The sequence below is a fragment of the Balaenoptera physalus genome (genome assembly GCF_965194825.1).
Source record: "Balaenoptera physalus genome assembly, chromosome: 3".
Taxonomy (NCBI): domain Eukaryota; kingdom Metazoa; phylum Chordata; class Mammalia; order Artiodactyla; family Balaenopteridae; genus Balaenoptera; species Balaenoptera physalus.
The window spans coordinates 5,793,548-5,816,545 of NC_138890.1; the positions used below are offsets into that span (position 1 = coordinate 5,793,548).

The following is a 22,998-nucleotide window of genomic DNA, read 5'->3' on the forward strand; positions in this document are numbered from 1 at the left end:
GTAGTTGTGGCTCACGGGCCTAGTTGCTCCGCGGCATGTTGGATCTTCCCAGACCAGGGCTCGAACCCGTGTCCCCTGCATTGGCAGGCAGATTCTCAACCACTGCGCCACCAGGGAAGCCCTTCAGTTTTTTAAAAAAGCTAAAAAAATAAAAGTTTAAATACTTTACGGTACATTTAGACAATGGAAACTGACCCTGCATTAAAAATAATTCACCCAAGAGAAAGGAAAATATACATCCACACAAAGACGTGTCCAGGAATGTTCATGGCATTATTCATAATAGCCAAAAGGTGGAAACAATCCAAATGCCCATCAACTGGTGAATGGAAATCAATGTGGTACATCCAGGCGATGGAATGCAGCTCAGTCAAGGACCAAAATACATGTTACGACATTAATGAACCTCAAAACACTATGCTAAGTAAATAAGCTTGATGCAAAAGACCACATAGTGTACGATTCCATTTATATGAAATGTCCAGAATAAGCAAATTCACAGACAGAAAGTGGTTGCCTAGGGGTGGGGGTGGGAATAGAGAGTGACTGCAAAGGAGCACAAGATTCCTTTTAGGGGTGGTAGAAACTTTCCAGAATTGGATTGTGGTAATGGCTGTGCAACCCTGTGAAACTTACTACAGATCATTGAGTTGTACAATTGAAATGGATGAATGTGGAATGTAAATTATACTTCAATAAAGCTGCTTTAAAAAAGAACGAAAAAGTGAGGGTCCCAGACATGGTGGAGCTGCCGGCTGGGCGGAGAGGGGTGGAGGTGGGATGGTGAAACCCCCAGGACCCTAGCAAAGCAAGAATTGCCTGAGGCCTCTGGGGGAGGGGCTGAGTGGCCCCGGGGAACCCAGCAGACGTTAAGGAAGCAAGGCAAGCTTCCCCCCTTTTTTTTTTTTTCTGTAAAGTTGCTCAAAATCTGAAAACACAAGTTAACCAACAGCTACTGCCAAGAATATTGTGAAAAGACTCCTGGAGGTGAGGAAATAGCCCTGAAAGTGGGAAAGTTCTGTTCCTGTTGGGCTGAGATGGGGTCCCCAGGGCTGAGGTATTGAGGGGACAGGACAGGAAGAGGAAGTCCTGGCTGGTGGCCCCTCCACATTGAATGACCACTCGGAGCCTTGATCCCTGTCTGTGGCTGGGGAAATTCTGGGAAAATATTGATCCCCTCCCCCCGAAAAAAAGCGACGTTTGAAGCATCCACTACATACCATGCCTCATTCTGTATCGTCTACATAGACTTACATAAAGTACTTGCTGGATGAAATAAGTCAGATGGAGACAGACAAATACTTAAATGTAGAATCTGTTTCTCCCCCAGCTTCGTTGAGATAAGCTTAAGGTGTACAACGTAGTGATTTAATACATATATACTGATCAAAGAAATGTTCACATATTGAGCTATAGGGAAAGTCATTCTGGCTTATACATGAGTTAACTTGAATTTTATGCTAACTAGAACAGCCTGTTTGTGGCCTATGAAAACTACATTGTGCATCTGCTTTAATTATTAAAGAAAAGGGCACAATGACCAGAAGTCAAGAATGTCCGTGTTCAAAATAAAGATTAAATGCCTCCCTTCCTGGGATGCCAGGGCTGGTCCTCCTTTGATGATAAGACTCCCTTCCCAGGCGCCGAGGTCATACCGACTCGCTGTGTACATGCTGATCTGTTTTTTTTTTGAAACCTTGAAGGAGTGTCTCCATGACTTGTTTGATGTTCTTTGTTCTGACAAGATATAAAACTGCGCTGAAAACCATGCGTCTCTGGGGCAGTTCCTCAGAGTAATCAGAGAGGCTGTCTTCCAGGCTATAGTCCTCAGTTTGGCTCAAATAAAACTCTTTTCTGGGACTTCCCTAGTGGTCCAGTGGTTAAGACTCGGCGCTTTCACTGCTGTGGGCCCGGGTTTGATCTCTGGTCGGGGAACTAAGATCCCACAAGCCTTGTGGCGCGGCCCAAAAAAAAAAACAAAAACAAAAAAAACTCTCTTCTCTATTCCTATTATAGATGGTTTATTGATTATTTTCGTCGACAACACATTGCAAAATGATAACCTCAATGAGGTCAGATAGCAGATCCATCCCCTCACATAGTTGCCGTGTGCGTGTGGTGAGAACTTTTAAATTCTCCTCTCGCAGCAACTTTTCAATATACAATATACAGTATTGTTAACCATCGTCATTATGTTGTACATTACACCCCCAGAATTTATTCCTCCTATAACTGGAATTTTGTTCCTTTCGACCACCTTCACCCATTTCTCCGACCTCACAGCCCCTGGCAACTGCCAATCTCTGTTTCTGTGAGTTTGGTTTGGGTTTTTTGGGGGGTTTTTTTTTTTAAGATTTATATGTGAAATCTAAAAACGTTGAGCTATAGAAGCAGAGAACAGAATGGTGGTGACCAGGACCTGGGAGGTGGGGGAAATGGGGAGATGTTTGTCAAAGGAGACAAAACTTCAGTTAGATGATGAATGAATTCTGGGGAGCTAATGGACAGCATGGTGATTACAGGTAACACTGTATTGTGTACTGGAAAGTTGATAAAAGAGTAGATCTTCAGTGTTCTCACCACACACGCAAAGAGGTACTTATGTGAGGTGATGGAGATGTTATCTAACCTTATGTGGTAATCATGTTGCAACGTAACACATGTATCATATCGTCACGTAATACACCTTAAACGCACACAGTGTTATATGTCAGTTGTGTCTCAATAAAGCTGCGGGGGTGGGAGTACTCACTTAATTGTCACCCAGGTCCTGTGAGGTAGTCACTGAGTCATTTTACAGATGGGGAAACTGAGGCGCAGAGGTGCTTTAGCCACTTGCTCAAAGTCATGCAGCTAGTCAGTGGCTGAGCTGGGACTCCCAGGAAGGGGGTTGCAGCCTCTGCGGGCATCACCACCAGAACATCCCTGAAGCTCCTTGACATCTGCTCTTGTTGCTTGGATATGCTGGGCAGGGGAGAGTGGGCAGGTACCACAGGAAGGGGCTGGGGAGACAGCTCATCCTGGGTGGTCAGGGCCCCAAGAGCTGGGCTGGTCAGAAGGGGTTTTAGGAAACTGTGCCTAGCTGCCCCTTACTTTGCCCTCCACGTGTTCTCCCCCCACACCCTGCCTACTCCATGTACCCCCCACCTCATGGTACGGGTGGAAAAATGCCTTGGTTAAAAGTAAGGACTTTGAGGGACTTCCCTGGCGGTCCAGTGGTTAGGACTCAGTGCTTTCACTGCTGGGGGCCCAGGATCAATCGCTGGTCCAGAAAGTAAGATCCTACAAGCCAAGAGCTGCTGCCAAACAAACAAACAAACAAATAAATAAATAAATAAGGACTTCGGCATCCAACAAATCTGGATCTGAAATCTCCCCTTCGGGAGTGACTCAGCCTCACCCAACATCAGTTCTCCCATCTGTGAAATGGGGCACGAGGTGAAGGCTGTCAGGAAGCTGTGGTCAGACTCTCCCTCCCGCCTCCACACCATTCCTCTTTTTTTAAAAATTTTTTTTAACATCTTTATTGGAGTATAATTGCTTTACAATGGTGTGTTAGTTTCTGCTTTATAACAAAGTGAATCAGCTATACGTATACATATATCCCCATATCTCCTCCCTCTTGCATCTCCCTCCCTCCCACCCTCCCTATCCCACCCCTCTAGGTGGTCACAAAGCACCCAGCTGATCTCCCTGTGCTATGCGGCTGCTTCCCACTAGCTATCTATTTTACATGTGGTAGTGTATATATGTCCATGCCACTCTCTCACTTCGTCCCAGCTTACCCTTCCCACTCCCTGTGTCAAGTCCATTCTCTACGTCTGCGTCTTATTCCTGTCCTGCCCCTAGGTTCTTCAGAACCCTTTTTTTTTTTTTTAGATTCCATATATATGTGTTAGCATACGGTACTTGTTTTTCTGTTTCTGACTTACTTCACTCTGTATGACAGACTCTAGGTCCAACCACCTCACTAGAAATAACTCAGTTTCGTTTCCTTTTATGGCTGAGTAATATTCCATTGTATATATGTGCCACATCTTCTTTATCCATTCATCTGTCGATGGACACTTAGGTTGCTTCCATGTCCTGGCTACTGTAAATAGAGCTGCAATGAACATTGTGGTACATGACTCTTTTTGAATTATGGTTTTCTCAGGGTATATGCCCAGTAGTGGGATTGCTGGGTCGTATGGTAGTTCTGTTTTTAGTTTTTTAAGGAACCCCCATACTGTCCTCCATAGTGGCTGTATCAATTTACATTCCCACCAACAGTTTTTTTAAATTTTTAAATTTTATTATGTTTTTTATTATTGAAGTATAGTGGATTTACAATGTCGTGTTAGCTTCAGGTGTACAACACAGTGATACAGTGTTGATATATATATATATATATATATATATATATATATATATATATATATATATATATATATATATATATATATGATATTTATTGTTTGTACTTTTTGATGATGGCCATTCTGACCAGTGTGAGGTGGTACCTCACTGTGGTTTTGATGAGCATTTCTCTAATAATTATCAAGGCTTTTACTTTTATTTTCTGTCTTTCTTGTGGAACAGGAAGCAAGTGTCAATGATTCTTTTCTGATTGGCAGAGCTACCTGTCATTGCGACATCATCACTAGGCCAAGTTATGTAGCAAGGCAACCAATCGGAAGCGTAGGTTGCCTCTGGACGTCAGTTTCACAAGAAGTGGCAACAGTTTCCAGTCCTCTGAGTGATACAGGCCTCTTTGTTCAAAATTACTTCAAGGGGACTTCCCTGGTGGCACAGTGGTTAAGAATCCGCCTGCCAATGCAGGGGACACGGGTTCGAGCCCTGGTCTGGGAAGATCCCACATGCCGCGGAGCAACTAAGCCTGTGAGCTGCAAGTATTGAGCCTGTGCTCTAGAGCCCACGAGCCACAACTACTGAGTCCGTGTGCTACAGCTGCTGAAGCCCGCGTGCCTAGAGCCTGTGCTCTGCAACAAGAGAAGCCACCGCAATGAGAAACCCGCGTACTGCAACGAAGAGTAGCATCCACTCTCCGCAACCAGAGAAAGCCCGCGTGCAGCAGCAAAGACCCAATAAATAAATAAATTTATAAAAAAAAAAAAATTACTTCAAGGACAGATGTATATTAACAGAGGTGAGAACAAGCTGGTAACACTTATGAATATTCACAAGATCTGCAGTGCACAGGAAAACCAGTTGTATGGGTAGAAAAATCTCCCTCTCTGTGACTTCAGGACACAGTTTTCCTTCAGATCTTTGGGAAACTTCTTTTTTTTTTTCCCAATTATAATTTAAATTATAAGTATTTGGTGGCAGTGGTTACACAACTGTATGCATTTGTCAAAACTCATAGAACTCAGTAAAAAGGGTGAATTTTGCTGTATGTAAATTATACCTGATTTTTTAAAACAGCAATCCTTGGGAAAAACAAAACATTCATGCAGTATGCAGGTATATAGACTTGTCAAAATGTATCCAACTGAACACTTAAGATGCATTTTATTATATAGAAATTATACCTCAATAAGATTGATTTTTAAAAATTGTAGGTATGTGATTGCCCTATTGTACTTTTTAAAGACCTGGTTCTAGAATTGTATTAAGTAGTATTAGATGTAAAAGGTCACTAGGGCTCAGTTTTGCTGGTAGAAATCAGGGAGAATAAAGGGATTTTTTTTTAAAGAGAATTAAGGGGCTATCGATGACAATAATCAATAAACAATCAATAATAGTAATAGAAAGAGTTTTATTTGAGCCAAACTGAGGACTATAGCCCAGGAGACAGCTTCTCAGAGGAAAACTCTGAGAAACTGCTCCAGAGAAGCAGGGTTTTCAGCACAGTTTTATATCTTGTCAGAACAAAGAACATCAAACAAGTCATGGAGACACTCCTTCAAGGTTTCAGAAAAGCAGATCAGCATGTACACAGCAAGTCAGTATGACCTCGGCACCTGGGAAGGGAGTCTTATCATCAAAGGAGGACCAGCCCTGGCATCCCAGGAAGGGAGGCACTTAATCTTTATTTTGAACACGGACATTCTTGACTTCTGGTCAGTGTGCCCTTTTCTTTAATAATTAAAGCAGATGCACAATGTAGTTTTCATAGGCCACAAGCAGGCTGTTTTAGCTAGCACAAAATTCACGTTAACTCATGTATTAGCCAGAATGACTTCCCCAGACCTCAATATGTGATCATTTCTTTATCAGGCCATATATATAACTCTTTCCTGCTACTGAACTAAGGGTTTTCAAACTGAGTCCCTGGGGAGCCCCAGGGGGGTTCCACACATTCTCTCTGCTTTTCACCCTGCCTGTAGTTAGAGCTGCCCACTTCTTTTGCATCCTTCAAAAGCTTTTTGTAAAAAAATTTTTTAACATATTTATTGGAGTATAATTGCTTTACAATGTTGTGTTAGTTTCTGCTGTATAACAAAGTGAATCAGCTATATGCATACGTATATCCCCATATCCCCTCCCTCTTGCGTCTCCCTCCCACCCTCCCTATCCCACCCCTCTAGGTGGTCGCAAAGCACTGAGCTGATCTCCCTGTGCTAGGCAGCTGCTTCCCACTAGCTATCTATTTTACATTTGGTAGCGTATATATGTCAATGTTACTCTCTCACTTCACCCCAGCTTACTCTTCCCCCTCCCCGTGTCCTCAAGTCCATCTCTACGTCTGTGTCTTTATCCTGTCCTGCCCCTAGGTTCACAGCAGTATCCTTCACAATAGCCAAAAGGTGGGAACAACCCAACTGTCCATCAACAGATGATACACGAAATGCGGTATGGACATAAAATTGAATATTAGCCTTAAAAAGGAATGAGGTTCTGATCCATGCTACAACATGGATGAATCTTAAAATGTTATGCTCGGTGAAATAAGGCAGGCGCAAAAGGATAAATATTGTATGATTCCACTTATTTGCTATATGAATAGGCAAATTCACAGAAATAGAAACTAGAATAGAGATTACCAGGGGCTTCAGGAAGAGGAAGTGGGAGTTAGTGTTTAATAGGTAAGGTTTCAGTTTAGGATGATAGAAAAAAAGTTCTGGAAACGGACAGGGGTGATGATTACACAACACTGTATGGCTGAAATCAAGCCATACTCCCTCTAAAGACTAGGGGAAAGTCGGTTCTTTGCTTCTTCCAGCTTCTGGTGGCTTCTGGCATTCCTTGGCTTGTGGCCACAGCATTCCAGTGTCTGCCTCGGTGGTCACACTGCCTTAATGCTGCTGAATTTACACTTGAAAATGGTTAAAATGGTACATTTTATGTTACGTGTGTTTTACCACAATTTTAAAAAATCCATCTATATTGGAAACAAAACAAACCCAAACAATGTGAAAACCATTCTTAGCTCATGAGTCGTACAAAAATAGGTGGTGGGCGGGACTTCCCTGGTGGTCCAGTGGTTAAGACTCCGTGCTTCCATTGCAGGGGGCACGGGTGTTCGATCCCTGGTTGGGGAAGTAAGATCCCTCATGATGCTCAGTGTGGCCAAAAAAAAAAAAAGAAAAAAAAAAGATGATGGGCTAGATCTGGCCCATGGGCCGTAGTTTGCACACTTCAGTTGTCGATTATTCTATCGAAGGAATAAACGATGATTTTATCTATCTCTTCTATGGTGATAGGTATTTGGGAATGAACATGCATGCAGTTCTCAAACAAGGACATTATTTTGGTTATGTTTGTGTGCCCCCTCCCCTCCGTGCAAGCTCCTGTATCTCTCCCTGCCCCGTCAACTATGGTTCCTGGAATTATCCCGCAGGTTCTACCCTCTGGACCAGTCCCAGCCTGGATGTGGGAAGGGAAGGCTCTTGAAGGAGAGGCTGTGGCACCACTAGGTCCCTGGACTCTACCCGGGGGGCTTCCTCTTAGCCCCGGATGTGGGAAGGGAGGCCCAGGATGCCAGGGGTCTTAGCCAAGACAGGAAGCCCCACACTTGGAGGCCTTAAAGAGAGAGCTGAGGCAGAGGCATGTCATTCGTGTCCAAAATTTGGCCTGCTGAGTCCACGGAGAGGGTAAGTGACAGTTGCTCCCACCTTTAGGGGCAAAGCTCGGCCTCCAGCCCTGTCCCCCATGGGGACCCAGGGTTTCCAATCCCACACATTCTGTGGGCCTGACCCTTCCCAGGTTGGAGAGGGGCTGACCCAGCTGGGGTCTCTCGGTTCCCTCTTGCAGCACCTACAGGATGAAGGCTCTCTCCCTCCTCCTCCTCCCAGTCCTGGGGCTGCTGGTGTGTGGCAAGTTGCTGTGTCCCATGGATAAAGCCATCAGTGAGAAGATCCAGGAAGTCACCAGCTCCCTAAGTGAGCGCCCTCGCATCCAACCTCGGCAGGGGCCTCAGGGGCCCCCCTGATTCCTGACATGGAGCGAACATCAAGCCAACCCCAACTCCAACCCCAACCAAATCTCAACCCCAAACCCAACCCAACGCCATTTCCCACCCAGCTCCACCTTTAACAACAGCTCCAAGCCCTCCTCCCTCCAAAACACCCACCTCAAAACAGAATCTTGGGAGGTGATGCGCTCCCGACCACCTGGGCCTTCCCCAGGGGCGTTTTCTTGAGCCCCCTGCCCATCTCCAAACCACCAGGGCCTGGGCAGCATGAGATTGGGGGAGGGGCAGCTCGGTTTCACAGTTACCTCCGTCACTCCTTCCATAGTCCCTGAGGCAATAAGGAACATTGGCCTGGACTGCCGGAGTGTCACCTCCAGGGGGGACCTGGCCACTTGCCCCTCAGGTGAGCACAGAACCCGTTGTCCAGGCTCTCAGTTCTGTTCTCAGTACCCCATAACCCCCTCCCCTACGTCCAGCCTCTATCTCTCTAGGACCACGGAGTCTCAGCCTCTACTTCTGCAATGTCCTGGTCTGCACTCCCAGCCTTGTCCCTTCCCCCAACTCCCGGACCCCATTTCCTCAGGACACTGGTGTCCAGGCCCCCGGCCTCCCCGCCGCCCACGCTGCCAGCCCCCTGGAACCCCAGGCCCGCAGCCTCTGGCTCAGAGTCCAAGCTCTCTCCTCCTCGCTCCCCCTCGCAGGTTTCGCCGTCACCAGCTGCACCTGTGGCTCTGCCTGTGGTTCGTGGGACGTGCGCGCCGAGACCACGTGCCACTGCCAGTGCGCCGGCATGGACTGGACCGGAGCTCGCTGCTGTCGCCTGCGGGCCGAGTAGCCTAAGGTTGCGCTTGCGGGGGGGTGGGGCGAGGGCCTGGGGGCGTGGCCGGGCCTCGGAGGGGCAGGGTCCTGTCTCAGAGGGGCGGGGCTGGAAATAAACCTCCGAGAAGATGATGCAGAAAGCCCGGGCCCTGTGCTGTGTCTTCTGTGGGGTGTGGGTGACTGAGCTGGCATCTTCAAAAAGAGCAAGGCGCATAGGCGCCGGAGGGAGGGAGGTGGGGGACAGCCGTGACTTTCTTCTGCCCCATTCCCCCCTCCTCCCTTGTCCGCCACTTCTACTTCCGAAAATGGGGCCTTAACTTCCTGTAATGACAAGCACATCCAAGGCTCATGGCCTTCTTCAGGAGGGGAAGGGAGTGTAGCCTTTATTTCTTTATTTTTGGCCACACCGGGTGGGCATGTGGGATCTTAGTTCCCCGACCAGGGATCGAACCCGCGCCCCCTGTATTGGAAGCACGGAGTCTTAACCACTGGACCAGCAGGGAGGTCCCGAGAGTGTTACCTTTGAGGCCACCTTGACAGTCACCCTAGGGTCTCGGGCCTCCTGGGAAGTTGCTGGGCCATTCTCCCCCGCTGCTCACAATGAAGCCTCATCTGGGATCTGGGTCTGGACAGGACAGGAACCACCCCGCCCCCTACCCCACATACACTCCAGGGCCTCAAGCCACCAGCAACCCCAGGGTCAGGGTGCATCCCTGAATCCATTGCTGAGTCCAGAGTCTGGAGCGCCATCCCTCACTCCCCACCTGCATCAAGGGACATGTGTACCCCTCATGAGCACTCAAATATGAAAACACAGGACAGGGGACTTGTTTGCTCTTTGGTGTATCCTGGTGCTTAGAAGAGAGCATGGCACATAGTAGGTGCTCAGGAAAGTGTCTTGAATAAATAACCACACACACAGGTGAATACACCACCTAGAACACACACTACACGTATGTACACAGTTACACATGGCCATGTGCACACACAGTACACAACCCAGTTACCACTGTCACACAAAGACACCACGCCCACAGACACACACATGCCCACTGTGGAGAGGGACCTAGGGACACATAGACACATGTATGCCTTGGACAGACACTCGTGCTTCCAACATCAAGTCCCCACCCCAGCTTGGATGACGTTGGTCTCTGTCTGGAGTCAAAGCCCTAGAAGGCAAATCCTCAGCATTGCTGCGGGCACAAATCCAGGTGATTCAAGGTCCGGTTTCCTGAGAATCTTAACCCAGGAGTCTCAAAATCCAGCCCCTGAGAGATGCAGACAGAGACTTCAGAACACTTAGCGCCCAGTCTTTTTTTTTTTTAATTATTCTTTTTTTTTTAATTAATTAATTTATTTATTTATTTTTGGCTGCGTTGGGTCTTCGTTGCTGTGCACCGGCTTTCTCTAGTTGCGGTGAGCGGGGGCTACTATTCGTTGCGGTGCGTGGGCTTCTCACTGTCCTGGCTTCTCTTGTTATGGAGCACGGGCTCTAGGTGCACAGGCTTCAGTAGTTGTGGCATGTGGGCTCAGTAGTTGTGGCTTGTGGGCTCTAGAGCTCAGGCTCAGTAGTTGTGGCGCACGGGCTTAGTTGCTCCGCGGCATGTGGGATCTTCCCGGGCCAGGGCTCGAACCCGTGTCCCCTGCATTGGCAGGCAGATTCTTAACCACTGCACCACCAGGGAAGCCCCAGTGCCCAGTCTTAAGAGGGACCCAAGACTTAAACGTCACAGACCCCAGCAGCACACTCCAGAGGCTGGAGAATGGGTGACAGGGTGGGTTTGTGGTTTTCAGGATGTTTTGGACTCTCTTCCCACTGACAACCACCCCCTGTGATGGTACACCCACCTGTCTGATCATGGTAGTCATGAGCTGAGATCACACAAACACTCCCGGTGCCCATGGAGCCCACCAGACCCCAATCCAGGGATTCCCCTCCCAGGTCCTCCCTCCTAACCCCACCTTGGCCATGGGGTTGGAGTGGGACCACTGCATCAGAAGTGTTAAGGACCAGAGAGGGCGACTGTAGTACCTTGCCCATCCCGCTCCCTCACTGTCCCCTGACCCTGATGAGAATGCCTCTTTGTCTCCAAGACCCACAATTGTCCCCCTGTATCTGGACCCCAAGAAGAGCCTCCTTAGAGGTCTCAGTTCCAACACAGTCATCCTCCTGTCTCAGAGTGCAGACATTGGCAGGCAAAGCCCCTTCTTAAGCCTCTTTCTTCATTTGCCAGCATCCCAGCCCCCTGTAGTAGCCAAGATTGTGCTAGTTGCAGGTGCCGCACACCCCCCCATCAAGCTAGCTCGAGCTAAAGTGGAAGGACATTTCTGGATTATGTAACTGAGAGGCTCAGGGTTAGAACAACAGACTCAGGTATGGCTGGATCTAGGGTCTCAGATAATGTCTCCAGGACCCAACTCCCTGTCAGGTCTGCTCTCCTTAGTGTTGGCTTCACTCTCAAGCAAGTTCTCCCCTGTCACAGCACCAGGCTTATATCCTGGCAGTCTGACAAAGGGGAAAAAAGAGAGAATGCCCTTTTTCCTGGTTAACCCAATAAAAGCCTCAGGCTTGGGGACTTCCCTGGTGGTCCAGTGGGTAGGATTGCGTGCTCCCAATGCAGGGGGCCCAGGTTCAGTCCCTGGTCAGGAAACTAGATCCCGCATGCATGCTGGCACAACCAAAATAAACAAGCAAACGAAAGAATCCCAAAAGGCTCCGGCCTGAGTCTCATTGGTTGAGTCTGGCTCATTTGCCCACCCCTGTGCCAAATTTTGGACTTTGATTGGCTGGGCCTGGATCATGTGCTCACCCTAAACCAATACCTGGTTAGGACACATTTTCTTTCTTAAAAGAAAATCGAGACTGTTGCTCCATGAAAGGATCTGGTCAGGCAACCCCATGGAGCCCTCTTAGGCCACCATGACATGGTTGCTTGTGGGTTTCCAGTTCCGGGACTACCTTTTTCTCAAAGTCCAGAGGGCTGGAGCCTGGTCTTAGCCTCATCGGAGCCAGGGAAATGTGTAATACCACGGCCCCGCCCCCTATGCCTGTCCATCAGAGTAGAGCCAGTTCCCCATTGGTCCATCTCTTCTGTGGCTATTACATCAGCAGGGGCGGGGTCACATTTCTCAATGGCTGACTTCTTTGTAAGAGGAGATGGAGGAGCTGGCATCTAATCATTATTAAATTGATAGTCCTTGAACAGACAAGATTGGCAATACTTTAGGAAAGAGAACATTATCCTCACCAGCCAGATCTCGGGGACCATTCCAAAGTTATCTAGAATTTAATCACATATTTTAAACCTAAAACATACTCACTTTCCACACATAGAAAGTTTTAAACTTATTTTTTCCAAAGGGAGTGTAACAGAGCAGGACCCTACGGGGCCTTCCCAGGACAGACACCACCTCCCCCCATGGCCTCTGCCTGCCTCTTGTCTGTAGAAAAACTTTAGCCAAAGAATAAATTTAATCAGAGAAATGAAAAAATGCAGAAGCAAAGGAAAACAGTCAAACAGGACAAAATAATAGTCTTGCCATTAAGCAAAGTCAGGACCTTTAGTTCCTCCTCAAGGGCTATAGATAATATTCTGAGCCATAGGCTTTGAGCTGCTTAGTGGATACCAAAACCCCTACCAGGTGGGTGAAGTTAACTACGTGATGACCAGTCTGTAGCCATGACATAAGCTGCCCCATCTTACACAATTTTGAGAACTGGCCTCAAGGAAATGGGAACAAACCAACCGTGGAACTGAAGATTAATTGTACTTAAAACAATCCAGATGACATTGATTGGTCACTGCATGACCAACTTCAAGGTGATTGTCGGAGCCGACTCTACTGTTTCTGCATGTAGCCCCCTCCCTCCATCTATCCACCCCTGAAACTCCCCTTTAAAAGCTTTTGCCCCCTGATCGGCAGCTGGGAGATGTCTTTTGGACATGAGTCTGCCTTCTCCCCAGGTTGCTGGCCTCCTGAATAAAGCAACCTTTTCTTTTCAACCAACACTTGTCTCTCGAGTATCGGCTTTTGAGTGGCGAGATGCCGAACCTGAGTTCAGGAACAGGAGAAAATTATAATACTCTAGACCAGCACTGTCCAATATGGCAGTCAAATGTAGCCAGTCCAAGTTGAAATGTGCCTTAAGTGTAAATACACGTTTGGTTTTGAAGACTTAGTACCCCCCCCAAAAAGGTAAAATATCTCAATAAACATGTGGTTCACAAACAACTGATTAAAAAATAGTCCGAAAATCTAAACAGACATCTTTCCAAAGAAGACATAGAGATGGCTAATGGGCACATAAAAAGATGCTCAACATCACTAATTATTAAAGAAATGCAAATTAAAACCACAGTGAGATATCCCCTCAACTTATCAGAATGGCTTTTATCTAAAAGCCTACAAATGACAAATGTTGGCGAGGATGTGGAGAAAATAGAACCCTTATACACTGTTGGTAGGAATGTAAATTGGCCCAGCCACAATGCAAAACATTATGGTGGTTCCTCAAAAAACTAAAAATAGAACTAATATATGATCCATAAATTCCACTCCTGGGTATATATCCAAAAAAATGAAAACACTAATTTGAAAAGATAAATGTACCCCAATGTTCATAGCAGCATTATTTACAATATCCAAGATATGGAAGCAACCCAAGTGTCCATCAACAGATGAATGGATAAAGAAGATGTGATATATATGTGTGTATATATGTATATAAATATACATATATACACACATACATACGCACAATGGAATATTACTCAGCTATGAAAAAGGATGAAATTCTGCCATTTGCAACAACATGGATGGACTTGGAGGGTATTATGTTTAGTGAAATAAGCCAGATGGAGAAAGACAAATACTGTATGTTATCACCTGTATGTGGAATCTAAAAAAAATTTTTTTTTAATGAATGTATATAAAGAAACAGAAACAGGGGCTTACCTGATGGTGCAGTGGTTGAGAATCTGCCTGCCAATGCAGAGGACACGGGTTCGGGCCCTGGTCTGGGAGGATCCCACATGCCGCGGAGCAACTAGGCCCGTGAGCCACAATTACTGAGCCTGAGCGTCTGGAGCCTGTGCTCCACAACAAGAGAGGCCGCGATAGTGAGAGGCCCGCGCACCGTGATGAAGAGTGGCCCCTGCTTGCCACAACTAGAGAAAGCCCTCACACAGAAACGAAGACCCAACACAGCCATAAAATAAAAATAAATAAATAAATAAATAAAGTAATATTTTTTAAAAATGAGATAGTTTAAAAAAAAAAAAAGAAACAGAAACAGACTCACAGATATAGAGAACAAACTAGTGGTTACTAGTGGGGAGAGGGAAGAGGAAGGGACAGTGTAACCTTAAGGGATTAAGAGATACAAACTACTATGTATAAAGTAGATAAGCAACAAGGATATATGGTACAGCACAGGGAAATATAGCCATGGAGTATAGTCTATAAAAATATTGAATCACCATGCTGTACACCTGAAACTAACATAATATTATAAACCAACTATACTTCAATTTTTAAAAACCCTGCCAAAAATCCACGTGTGTTTCACATTATACTTCTATCAGAAGGCACCGCTCTAGACTTAAAGAAAAAATTCCTTACATACTTTGTCTCATTTTAATCCCCAGTTCTCAAGGTCAGGTAGACACAAAGAGAGATTTAAGACGCCTAGACAGAGTGGAGACAGTGTGCGTGCATGAATATGTATAAGCATGCAAATGAGCATGCCACGTGTACACGTGAGCAGATATGCGACTGGGGGTATTCAGGAGTGTGTGTGTGCAAGTGTGTGTGTGGGTCTGGGTAGGCGAGCAGATGTGTGGATGAGGGTGAGTGTGTTTCTCTGTCAGGGGTCTCCAGCTGGAGGAGGAACTACTTCCAGGGTTAGGTCAATGTGATGTCTGGCGTCAGTCCCAGATGTAGGGGTGGAGCTCCAGTGGTTAGTCCCATTGCCTCATATCCGTTCCTCTCCTCCAAGGGGCCTTGAAGAAGTAGAACTTCTCAGGGTGGAGCTGAAGGGTGGGACTAGGGCAGCGGGAAGGTAGGTGTGGGGACCTAGGAATCCTGCCTCCAAGGCTGGATGTCCCTGCCCCCAAAGGTGGGACTCTGGGGTACCACAGCATCTCCCGTGAGAGCAAGAGGAGATGGGAGGATGAGGTTTACCCAGGTAGACACACACACACACACACACACACACAGCTTCCTGTAAAGTTCCTGACCATCCTCTTTTTTAAAAAAACTTATTTTATTGAATATAATTGACATATGACATTGCATAGGTTTACGATGTACAACATGCTGATTTGATACATTTGTATATTGCAATATGATGATCACCATTGCATTAGTTAACACATCTACCCCAAGTTCCTGACCACTCTATTCTGTTTCTGGGTCTATGGGCATCTCTTCTTGGTCCTCCCTGAGACCTCTGGTCTCCTAAGATCCCTCTCTAGCCGGGGTTGGGGTGAGAATGTCCCAGGGTGGGAGAGTCCTGCATCCCTGAAAAGAGGAGGCTGACCTCTCCTTCCTCTCCTCCACCCCAACCCAGAGATTTCCTCATCTGCCCAGACACTTTCTGGTGGGTGGGGTTGTGTGTAGACAAATTGGCAGGCTGGGGACTACGGAGGCCGAGGAAAGCTACATGAACGAGGAGATCAAGATGCAGGCGGCAGCCTTCAAAGACAAGAAACGGGGGTCCCCAGACAATAAAGAAGGTTAGACACCTTGGGTGGGGAGGGGAGAGGTCAAGAGGGAGAGGTTCGGATGGGAGAGGTAAAGAGCTGAAAGTGGGGGCCAGAGGGTGCCTTCCCCCACCTAAAGTGTGTGTGTGTGTCTGTTAATCACCCAAATGTTCACTCACATCCTCTCCACTTAATCAAGATGTAGATCTTAGTTCCCCACTCCTTATCTTTACACCCAGAAATTTGTTGTGTGCAGGGCTCCGTGAACCAAGACGTCTGAGACCCCTCTCCCACCCTCACCCTTGCCCCAGCGCTCTCGGCAGCTTTCTTCAATCCCTCTCACTGACCTGCCCACAGGTGCAGATGACCCTGCCTATGAGAATATCATCTTCAAAACCCAGCAGCAGCCAAAGGGCAGTCATTCACCAGCCAAGAATAAGGGTAAGCAGCCGCCCACAAGCCCACATCACACAGCCTTGGGAGGGGCCCGTGGGAGGGACAAGGGGTGGTGTGTGGAGGTCAGGGTCAATGGTGTGGGGTGTGGTGGCATCAGGGCTTGTGTGTGACAGCGGTGGGGGGGGTAGCTTTGAGGAGGTGGTGATGATGATGGTGTGATTGTGCCGGTGGAGGTGCTGCTGAAGGTCTGGGTGTTGGTGATGGTGAGTAGGGGACCACGTGGTGGATCGGGACAGAACCACCTAGACAGAGCTGATGAGGGTGCTGATGAGGTCCTGGTGATGGAATCAATGCTGGCAGCAACGGGCATTGACGTTGGTGGGTGTTGGTGACAGGGATGTTAAGGGGGGCGTGATGGTGACAGCGTTAGGGATAGTTGCTGGCGGCACTGGCGGGGTGCATGTTGGCGTCAGTGTTGTTGATGGCCACAGCTGCTTACAGTATCGGGAACAGTGGGTGTAGGTGAAGAGCTGTCGCCGGTGTTACAGTCAGCGCTGATGGTCTGAGTGGCAGTGTTGAGCCCTGGAGATGACCTGTCCTGCCTCTACCCCCGTTCCAGCCCAGTCCAAGCCACCCTCCGACCCTGCCCAGGTCCCCCGTTGGTTGCCTAGAGCCATGATGAACCTGTATGTTGTCCTCGCTGTGTCCTGCGTCATCCTCTTAGTCTTGGTCCTGGTGAAGAGTGAGTGTTTTGTTTTGTTTTGGTGGTGGAGGAAGGGGCTGGGGCAGTGCGGAGGGGTTCCCAGGAGCTGGGGCGGTCCAGTGCCGCTCTCAACTGCAGACCTGAGGCGATTCTAAGGTTTTCTGGCCTCCCCACCCCATCCTGAACAGATTCCGAGATGTCCCAGGAGCTGCTGGTCTTGAAAAGGGAGCTCCAGAACGGTGAGGGAAGGACCTGGGTCGGGGTGGGGGTAGGGAGAGCAGAGGTGACACAGACAGCCCTTATCCGCACCCGCAGTCTCTCTTTCGGTGGGAGAGTGCCAGGAGGAGGGGAAGAAGCGCTGGAGCGATGTCGATCAGAGCATCAAGGCGGCCAAGCAGAGCATTGACATGGTCAAGAGCAAGGTCCATGAAGGGAACCAGAAACTGAGGACGCTGGCGACAGGTGCCCTTATAGACCTCCACTGGGTGAATTTGCCTCCATGCCCAATACTGGGCTGGGTGCTGGGGAGTCGAGGGAGGGGACAGCAGGGGTCCTGCCCTTCCAGAGCACAAGGTTTGGCGAGGTGATGGATGTCACCCTCCAAGTCACTTGGGGAGTATATAAATGCATGGGAACTCCAAGTACATGGGCTGTGTGGCACCCCAGGTTGGGGGCCGGGCAGGGAGAAGGCTTCCAATAAAGCTAAGAAAGCCCCACCTCAGCTTTTTCGTGTCTCTCCCCAGTCTCAAACATAAACGAAATCAAGACTACATTACAGGAAATCCTCCAGATGCTGAAGATGTCAAATCCAAGTAAGTTGGGTCCAGGGGAAGCGAATGAGGGGCCCCCTTGGATTTGGCCCCAGATTCTCTTTCAAGAGTGGAATCTGTCTGACCTCGGGTCTCCACCCTTCACCCCGCCCCCACCCCGCAGAGCCCACACCTCAATAAAAGAAAAGACATCAGATCCCTGGCTGCACCTCGGAGGACAAGATAGCACCTCTCGGTGAAGATGGAAAATGGGGGCCCCAGCCTGGTCTGATGCTGCGCTTCATCCCACGTGTAGAAAATCATGTGTCTTGGTGAATGTGTTGTGGAGTTGCGTGTGGGCATGTGTGCTCGTGTGTCGGGGTAAGCACTTCATGGAGGGTGGGTATTTCAGTGTTTCCCACAGGAAGGTGTTATGGGTGAATGTTGAAGGTGGGAGTCATAGCGAGTGTGGTGTGCACCCCTATGTCACTGTACATGTGATGCACATGTGTACTGCGGCGTGTTGTGAGTGTAATGCATGTCTCCGTGGGTGGCTGTGACACAGAAGTGTGTCACTGTGGGTGTGGGTGTTGGTGACACGTGTTGCACGTGCCCATTTCAGCGTAAACACATGTGTGTCCTGCGGGATGTTGCGTGATGGAGGCGTGAGGGGGTGGGGTGGGCACACCATGGGAATGTATCACTGTAATTGTGGGTATGTGCCCTGTCACAACCACCTGTCACGCTGTGCTGGCCTGAACAGGTGTGTGTCAACACGAATGTGCCCGATTATGCCACCGAGGGTGTTCAGAGCGTGGACCCGCATGTGTCCATTTGTTTCTGCACTCACATTCCGTGATTCATGATGATAAAGGCCAAGGGGAAACAACGCGTCTTTCAGATCTGTTATTGGTGTGGCTGGGGAGCTTTGGAACCTGGTAGGGAGGGTCTGTAAGTGTTCCGACTCGGAGAATGAGAAAGGTCACACGGTGAACACGTGGACGTATGCCAGGAACCCTGGGGGCACGAGGGGGCATGAGAACCAGTGTCCCCAGTGGGTCCCAGTGTGTCCATGAATGTGTACCCTGGGAGCGACTGAGTCTCTGCGCCGCTGAGTGTGTGCCCATGAGGGTCTGTGGCCTGAGATGTCCAATGTCTCCCTAAGTGTGCATGGGCCCACGGTGTATGAGCCCCTGAGTATGTACCGTGCTCGTGAATATATCTGTCCACAGGGCATGTATTCATGAGCGCACATGCCTTTAAGTGTACTATGCCCACGGCTCATGGATGTACGTCCTCTGAGAACTTGTGCCCACGGACATGCGCATGGACCCTAAGACAAGTGGACATGTGCGCATGGACATATGTGTGTCCCTAAGACCGGTGAGTGTGTGTGCATGGGCATACGTGTGCCCCTGAGACAAGTAGACATATGCCCGAGGACGCACATGTTTCCAAGACAGAGACATGTGCCCATCATCAAATGTGTGCTCCTGAGCAGATGGACGACCCGTGCCACTGTCCCCTTGATCACGGGCCAACCAAGGCCAGCGAGGTCCCTGGCCCGGGCCGCACCCCTCTGTAGGGCCGCACGGACACGCGCGCCCCCGTGCGGCCACTCTCGGGAATCACAGAGCGCGCCCCGCCCGTCCTGCCTCGGCGCCTGCGCACGCCGGGCCTTTTACGGCGCCGTAAAGCAGCTCGGCCGAATCGGCTGCCGCAAGTCCCGGTGAGACCCCGCCCGCCACCGCCCCTCCCGGCGCCGTGCCGCGTCCGGTCCCCAACCCCTTTCCGCGGGTCTTTGGGTCCTGGGTCAGGGTCTCGGCGTCCACGATCCCCGAAATCCCTCTTCGGCCCACCCCGGGGGACCACGAGGAGGGTGGGCTCCTTCCCTGTTCCTCTGCCTGGTCCACGCCGGGGCCGGGGTCGCGGGATCCCGGTCTTTCCACGGCTTAGCTCACCAACACCATGGCAGGTGGGTGGAGGGGTCTCAACACTCCTCCTCCCCTCTCTCGCGCTGGGCAGTCCGCATGTAGGCAGCTGCGCACCGGGGCAGGGGAGTCCTGTAGCTCCTGAGATTCCTCTCCCGTGGTCTTTTCATCTCCCACGCAGACCTGGTTGGGGCCCTCTCAGCATCCCCAGACCCTTCCGGCTTCTGGCCCGGTCCCTGCGTAGTGGGGGCGGGGTTCTCAGTTACCCCTCCCGACCCCACCCTTAGCAGGGGTCTGTGTGTCTCAGAGCCCTTGGGATTACCCCCCGCCCCACCCGCTGCCATTCCCATCGCTGATCCACATTTTTTTTTTTTTCTTTTTGGTCTCAGCACCCCCTAGGGATTTTCCCAGCAACCCCCTTCCGGGTCTCTCGCCACCGACAGCTGTGGCTTCACGCCCTGGGATGGGAGGATCACTGCGCCCCTTCCTGGCTCCCCTAACCCCCGGGTCCGACAGTCCGTCCCCTCCCTCTTTCCACGGTGCAGCTACCTTTCTGTAAAGCACGCGGGTGGGGGGGGGGTTCCCAACGCCTTCCCTGGCCGCCCCTCCAGTCTTTTTACAAACGCAGGCCCACTCAAAGAGGCATGCTTCGTGCATGACAAATTGGTGCTGCCCGAGGGTGCGGGTTTGGAAGGGTTCCCAGCATCCTCTCCTGGCTTCACCCATGTGTCTTGCCTGTTCCCCAAGCCCCCAACCCTCCTGGCCGTTGGTCTCCACACACCCCCTACTCCTCTCTCCCAGTTTCTCTGACTTTCCGCAGGGGAGAGGCAGGGAAGTTCTCTTCACCCAGGGAAGTCAGCGCTGTTGCTGCTGGAGCGCATGGCGGGGGGAGGGATAGCTGCCAGTGTACAATCACGGCCCCCCATCCTCGTCCCCTTCCTGCCCTAGGTCTGACGCCCCCCTCCCCACGCACTAGTTTTCTGGTTACTCGTACAGGCGGCGGAGGGCTTAGGACGGTGCTTTGAACGCACAAGGATCACCTGGAACTCGAGGGTTGAGGGGGTGGTTTCGAGCGCCCCCTTCTGGTCCCCCTCTTGTCTCTCCTCCCACCTTCCCCCTCCACCCCTCTCCCTCCCAAATCCTCTCCTCGCCTAGGGTACAAGCCTACCCCCTCTCCCGTTTGGCCGTCGCTGGCTAGGCGTAAGGGAGGTATGCTTTACGCGCAGGTGGGTACCTCCTTTCCTTCTACTCCTCTCTTCCCACGTGGGAAATCACTGATGGAGCGCACAAGGGAGGTGGTTGAGAGGGGCTCCTTCCCGCCTCTGACACCCACGTTTTCTCGTCTCCTCGCAGGGCAGCGGCGGCATGGAGGCGCGCTTCACGCGCGGGAAGTCGGCGCTGCTGGAGCGCGCGCTGGCCCGGCCGCGCACCGAGGTGAGCCTGAGCGCCTTCGCGCTGCTCTTCTCCGAGCTGGTGCAGCACTGCCAGAGCCGCGTCTTCTCTGTGGCAGAGCTGCAGGCTCGCCTGGCCGCGCTAGGCCGCCAGGTAGGCGCCCGCGTTCTGGATGCGCTGGTGGCTCGCGAAAAGGGCGCCCGGCGGGAAACCAAGGTGCTGGGCGCCCTGCTCTTCGTTAAGGGCGCCGTGTGGAAGGCGCTCTTCGGCAAGGAGGCCGACAAGCTGGAGCAGGCCAATGACGACGCCCGCACCTTCTACATCATCGAGCGGGAGCCGCTCATCAACACCTACATCTCCGTGCCCAAGGAGAACAGCACGCTCAACTGCGCCAGCTTCACGGCTGGCATCGTGGAGGCGGTGCTCACGCACAGTGGCTTTCCCGCCAAGGTCACGGCGCACTGGCACAAGGGCACCACGCTCATGATCAAGTTCGAGGAGGCGGTCATCGCCCGAGACCGGGCCCTGGAGGGCCGCTGATTCCGCCCCCGCCTCCCGATAAAGGATGCAGATAGCCCCCTTCCCAAGCGTGTCTTGTGTCTTGTGTGAGGGCCTCAGAGATTCGCTCAACACCTTGACCCGGGAATTCCCTGGCGGTGCAGTGGTTAGGACTCGGCGCTTTGGCTCTTTCACTGCCGAGGGTGCGGGTTCAATCCCTGGTCAGGGAACTAAGACCCCGCAAGCCCCGCAGCGTGGCCAAACAAAACAAAAACAAACACCTTGACCCAGACCCCTGCCTCAGGCTGCTGAGGGATGCCAAGGCCCAAGCGTGTTTATTTATTATTATTATTTTTAAAAATATTTATTTATTTGGCTGCTCCAGGGTCTTAGTTGCGGCATGCGGGATCTTTTAGTTGCGGCACGTGGGACCTAGTTACCTGACTGGGGATCGAACCCGGGCCCCCTGCATTGGGAGTGCGGAGTCTTAACCACTGGACCACCAGGGAAGACCCCCAAGTGTGTTTATAGTCCAATGGGGAGGTGGGGTGGGGGCAGAGGGAAGATAAACCAGGCCCAAGGAGCTGCTGGTATGGCTGCAGTAGGGAGAATGCTGGCACCTTCTGGAATCGCAGTTGGAGGGCATCCCTCGGCTGAGGAGGTGCGGAGCGGGGTATCAAGGTGGAGGGATCAGGCCAAGGGAGACTCCTTTAGACCAGGGGCTGGCACACTTTTTCTGTAAAGGACCAGAGAGTGAATAGTTTGCGCCCAGCAGCCTCTGTCCAACTACTTTGTGCTGTAGACAGCGGTAGGTTAAGGAGTGGGAGTAGCTGTGTGTCTAGAAAACAGACAGAGGGTGATTGTTTGTCAACCCCTCCCCCTTTTTAAAAAAAATTTATTACTTATTTTATTTTTGGCCACGTTGGGTCTTCGTTGCTGCCCGCGGGGTTTCTCTAGTTGCGGCAAGCGGGGGCTACTCTTCGTTGTGGTGCGCGGGCTTCTCATTGCAGTGGCTTCTCTTGTTGCAGAGCATGGGCTCTAGGCGCGCGGGCTTCAGTAGTTGTGGCACGCAGGCTCAGTAGTTGTGGCTCGCAGGCTCTAGAGCGCAGGCTCAGTAGTTGTGACGCACGGGCTTAGTTTCTCCGCAGCGTGTGGGATCTTCCTGGACCAGGGCTCGAACCCGTGTCCCCTGCCTTGGCAGGCGGATTCTTAACCACTGCACCACTAGGGAAGTCCACAACCCTTTTTTTTTTTTTAAGACCCTTGCTACTCAAAAGTGTGGTCCCGGGCCTCGGTGTCAGCATCCTCCAGGAGCCTGTCGGAAATGCAGACCCTCAGGCCCACCCCAGACTAACCACTCAGAGTCTGCATTTTAGCGAGGTCCCCAGGGGAATCCTGTGTGCAAACTGGGGCGGCTGCCCCCCCTCCACCCCCCAAGAGTTTC

At 50.5% G+C, this 22,998-nt stretch overlaps 3 protein-coding genes across 8 annotated transcripts; all 3 read left to right on the plus strand.

Annotated features, from left to right (window-relative positions):
- Window positions 1-127: 127 nt before the first annotated feature.
- RETN (resistin) lies at window positions 128-9,205 on the plus strand. 2 transcript variants are annotated; one of them, XM_082455439.1, is made up of 5 exons: window positions 128-987; window positions 6,720-8,039; window positions 8,200-8,327; window positions 8,685-8,762; window positions 9,061-9,205. In XM_082455439.1, exons 2-5 carry the CDS (start codon window positions 7,903-7,905, stop codon window positions 9,192-9,194), a joined length of 477 nt encoding a protein of 158 aa, XP_082311565.1. In that variant the 5' UTR covers window positions 128-987; window positions 6,720-7,902; the 3' UTR covers window positions 9,195-9,205. The 2 variants fall into 2 exon arrangements, with proteins under 2 accessions (XP_082311565.1, XP_082311566.1); XM_082455440.1 differs by lacking the exon at window positions 8,685-8,762.
- Window positions 9,206-9,322: 117 nt separating this feature from the next.
- Window positions 9,323-19,376, plus strand: MCEMP1 (mast cell expressed membrane protein 1). 3 transcript variants are annotated; one of them, XM_082457003.1, is made up of 7 exons: window positions 9,323-15,918; window positions 16,243-16,326; window positions 16,901-17,023; window positions 17,173-17,223; window positions 17,300-17,446; window positions 17,728-17,796; window positions 17,918-19,376. In XM_082457003.1, the coding sequence occupies exons 1-7, from the start codon at window positions 15,846-15,848 to the stop codon at window positions 17,932-17,934; spliced, it is 564 nt and encodes a 187-aa protein (XP_082313129.1). In that variant the 5' UTR covers window positions 9,323-15,845; the 3' UTR covers window positions 17,935-19,376. The 3 variants fall into 3 exon arrangements, with proteins under 3 accessions (XP_082313129.1, XP_082313127.1, XP_082313128.1); XM_082457001.1 differs by having other exon boundaries at window positions 9,323-15,242; window positions 15,753-15,918; window positions 17,728-19,277; XM_082457002.1 differs by lacking the exons at window positions 9,323-15,918; window positions 16,243-16,326 and having other exon boundaries at window positions 16,558-17,023; window positions 17,728-19,277.
- Window positions 19,377-19,383: 7 nt separating this feature from the next.
- Window positions 19,384-21,638, plus strand: TRAPPC5 (trafficking protein particle complex subunit 5). Of its 3 annotated transcripts, none has more exons than XM_082457005.1 (2): window positions 19,384-19,462; window positions 21,018-21,638. In XM_082457005.1, the coding sequence occupies exon 2, from the start codon at window positions 21,030-21,032 to the stop codon at window positions 21,594-21,596; it is 567 nt and encodes a 188-aa protein (XP_082313131.1). In that variant the 5' UTR covers window positions 19,384-19,462; window positions 21,018-21,029; the 3' UTR covers window positions 21,597-21,638. The 3 variants fall into 3 exon arrangements, with proteins under 3 accessions (XP_082313131.1, XP_082313132.1, XP_082313130.1); XM_082457006.1 differs by lacking the exon at window positions 19,384-19,462 and adding an exon at window positions 19,581-19,708; XM_082457004.1 differs by lacking the exon at window positions 19,384-19,462 and adding an exon at window positions 20,021-20,890.
- The last annotated feature ends 1,360 nt before the right edge of the window (window positions 21,639-22,998 follow it).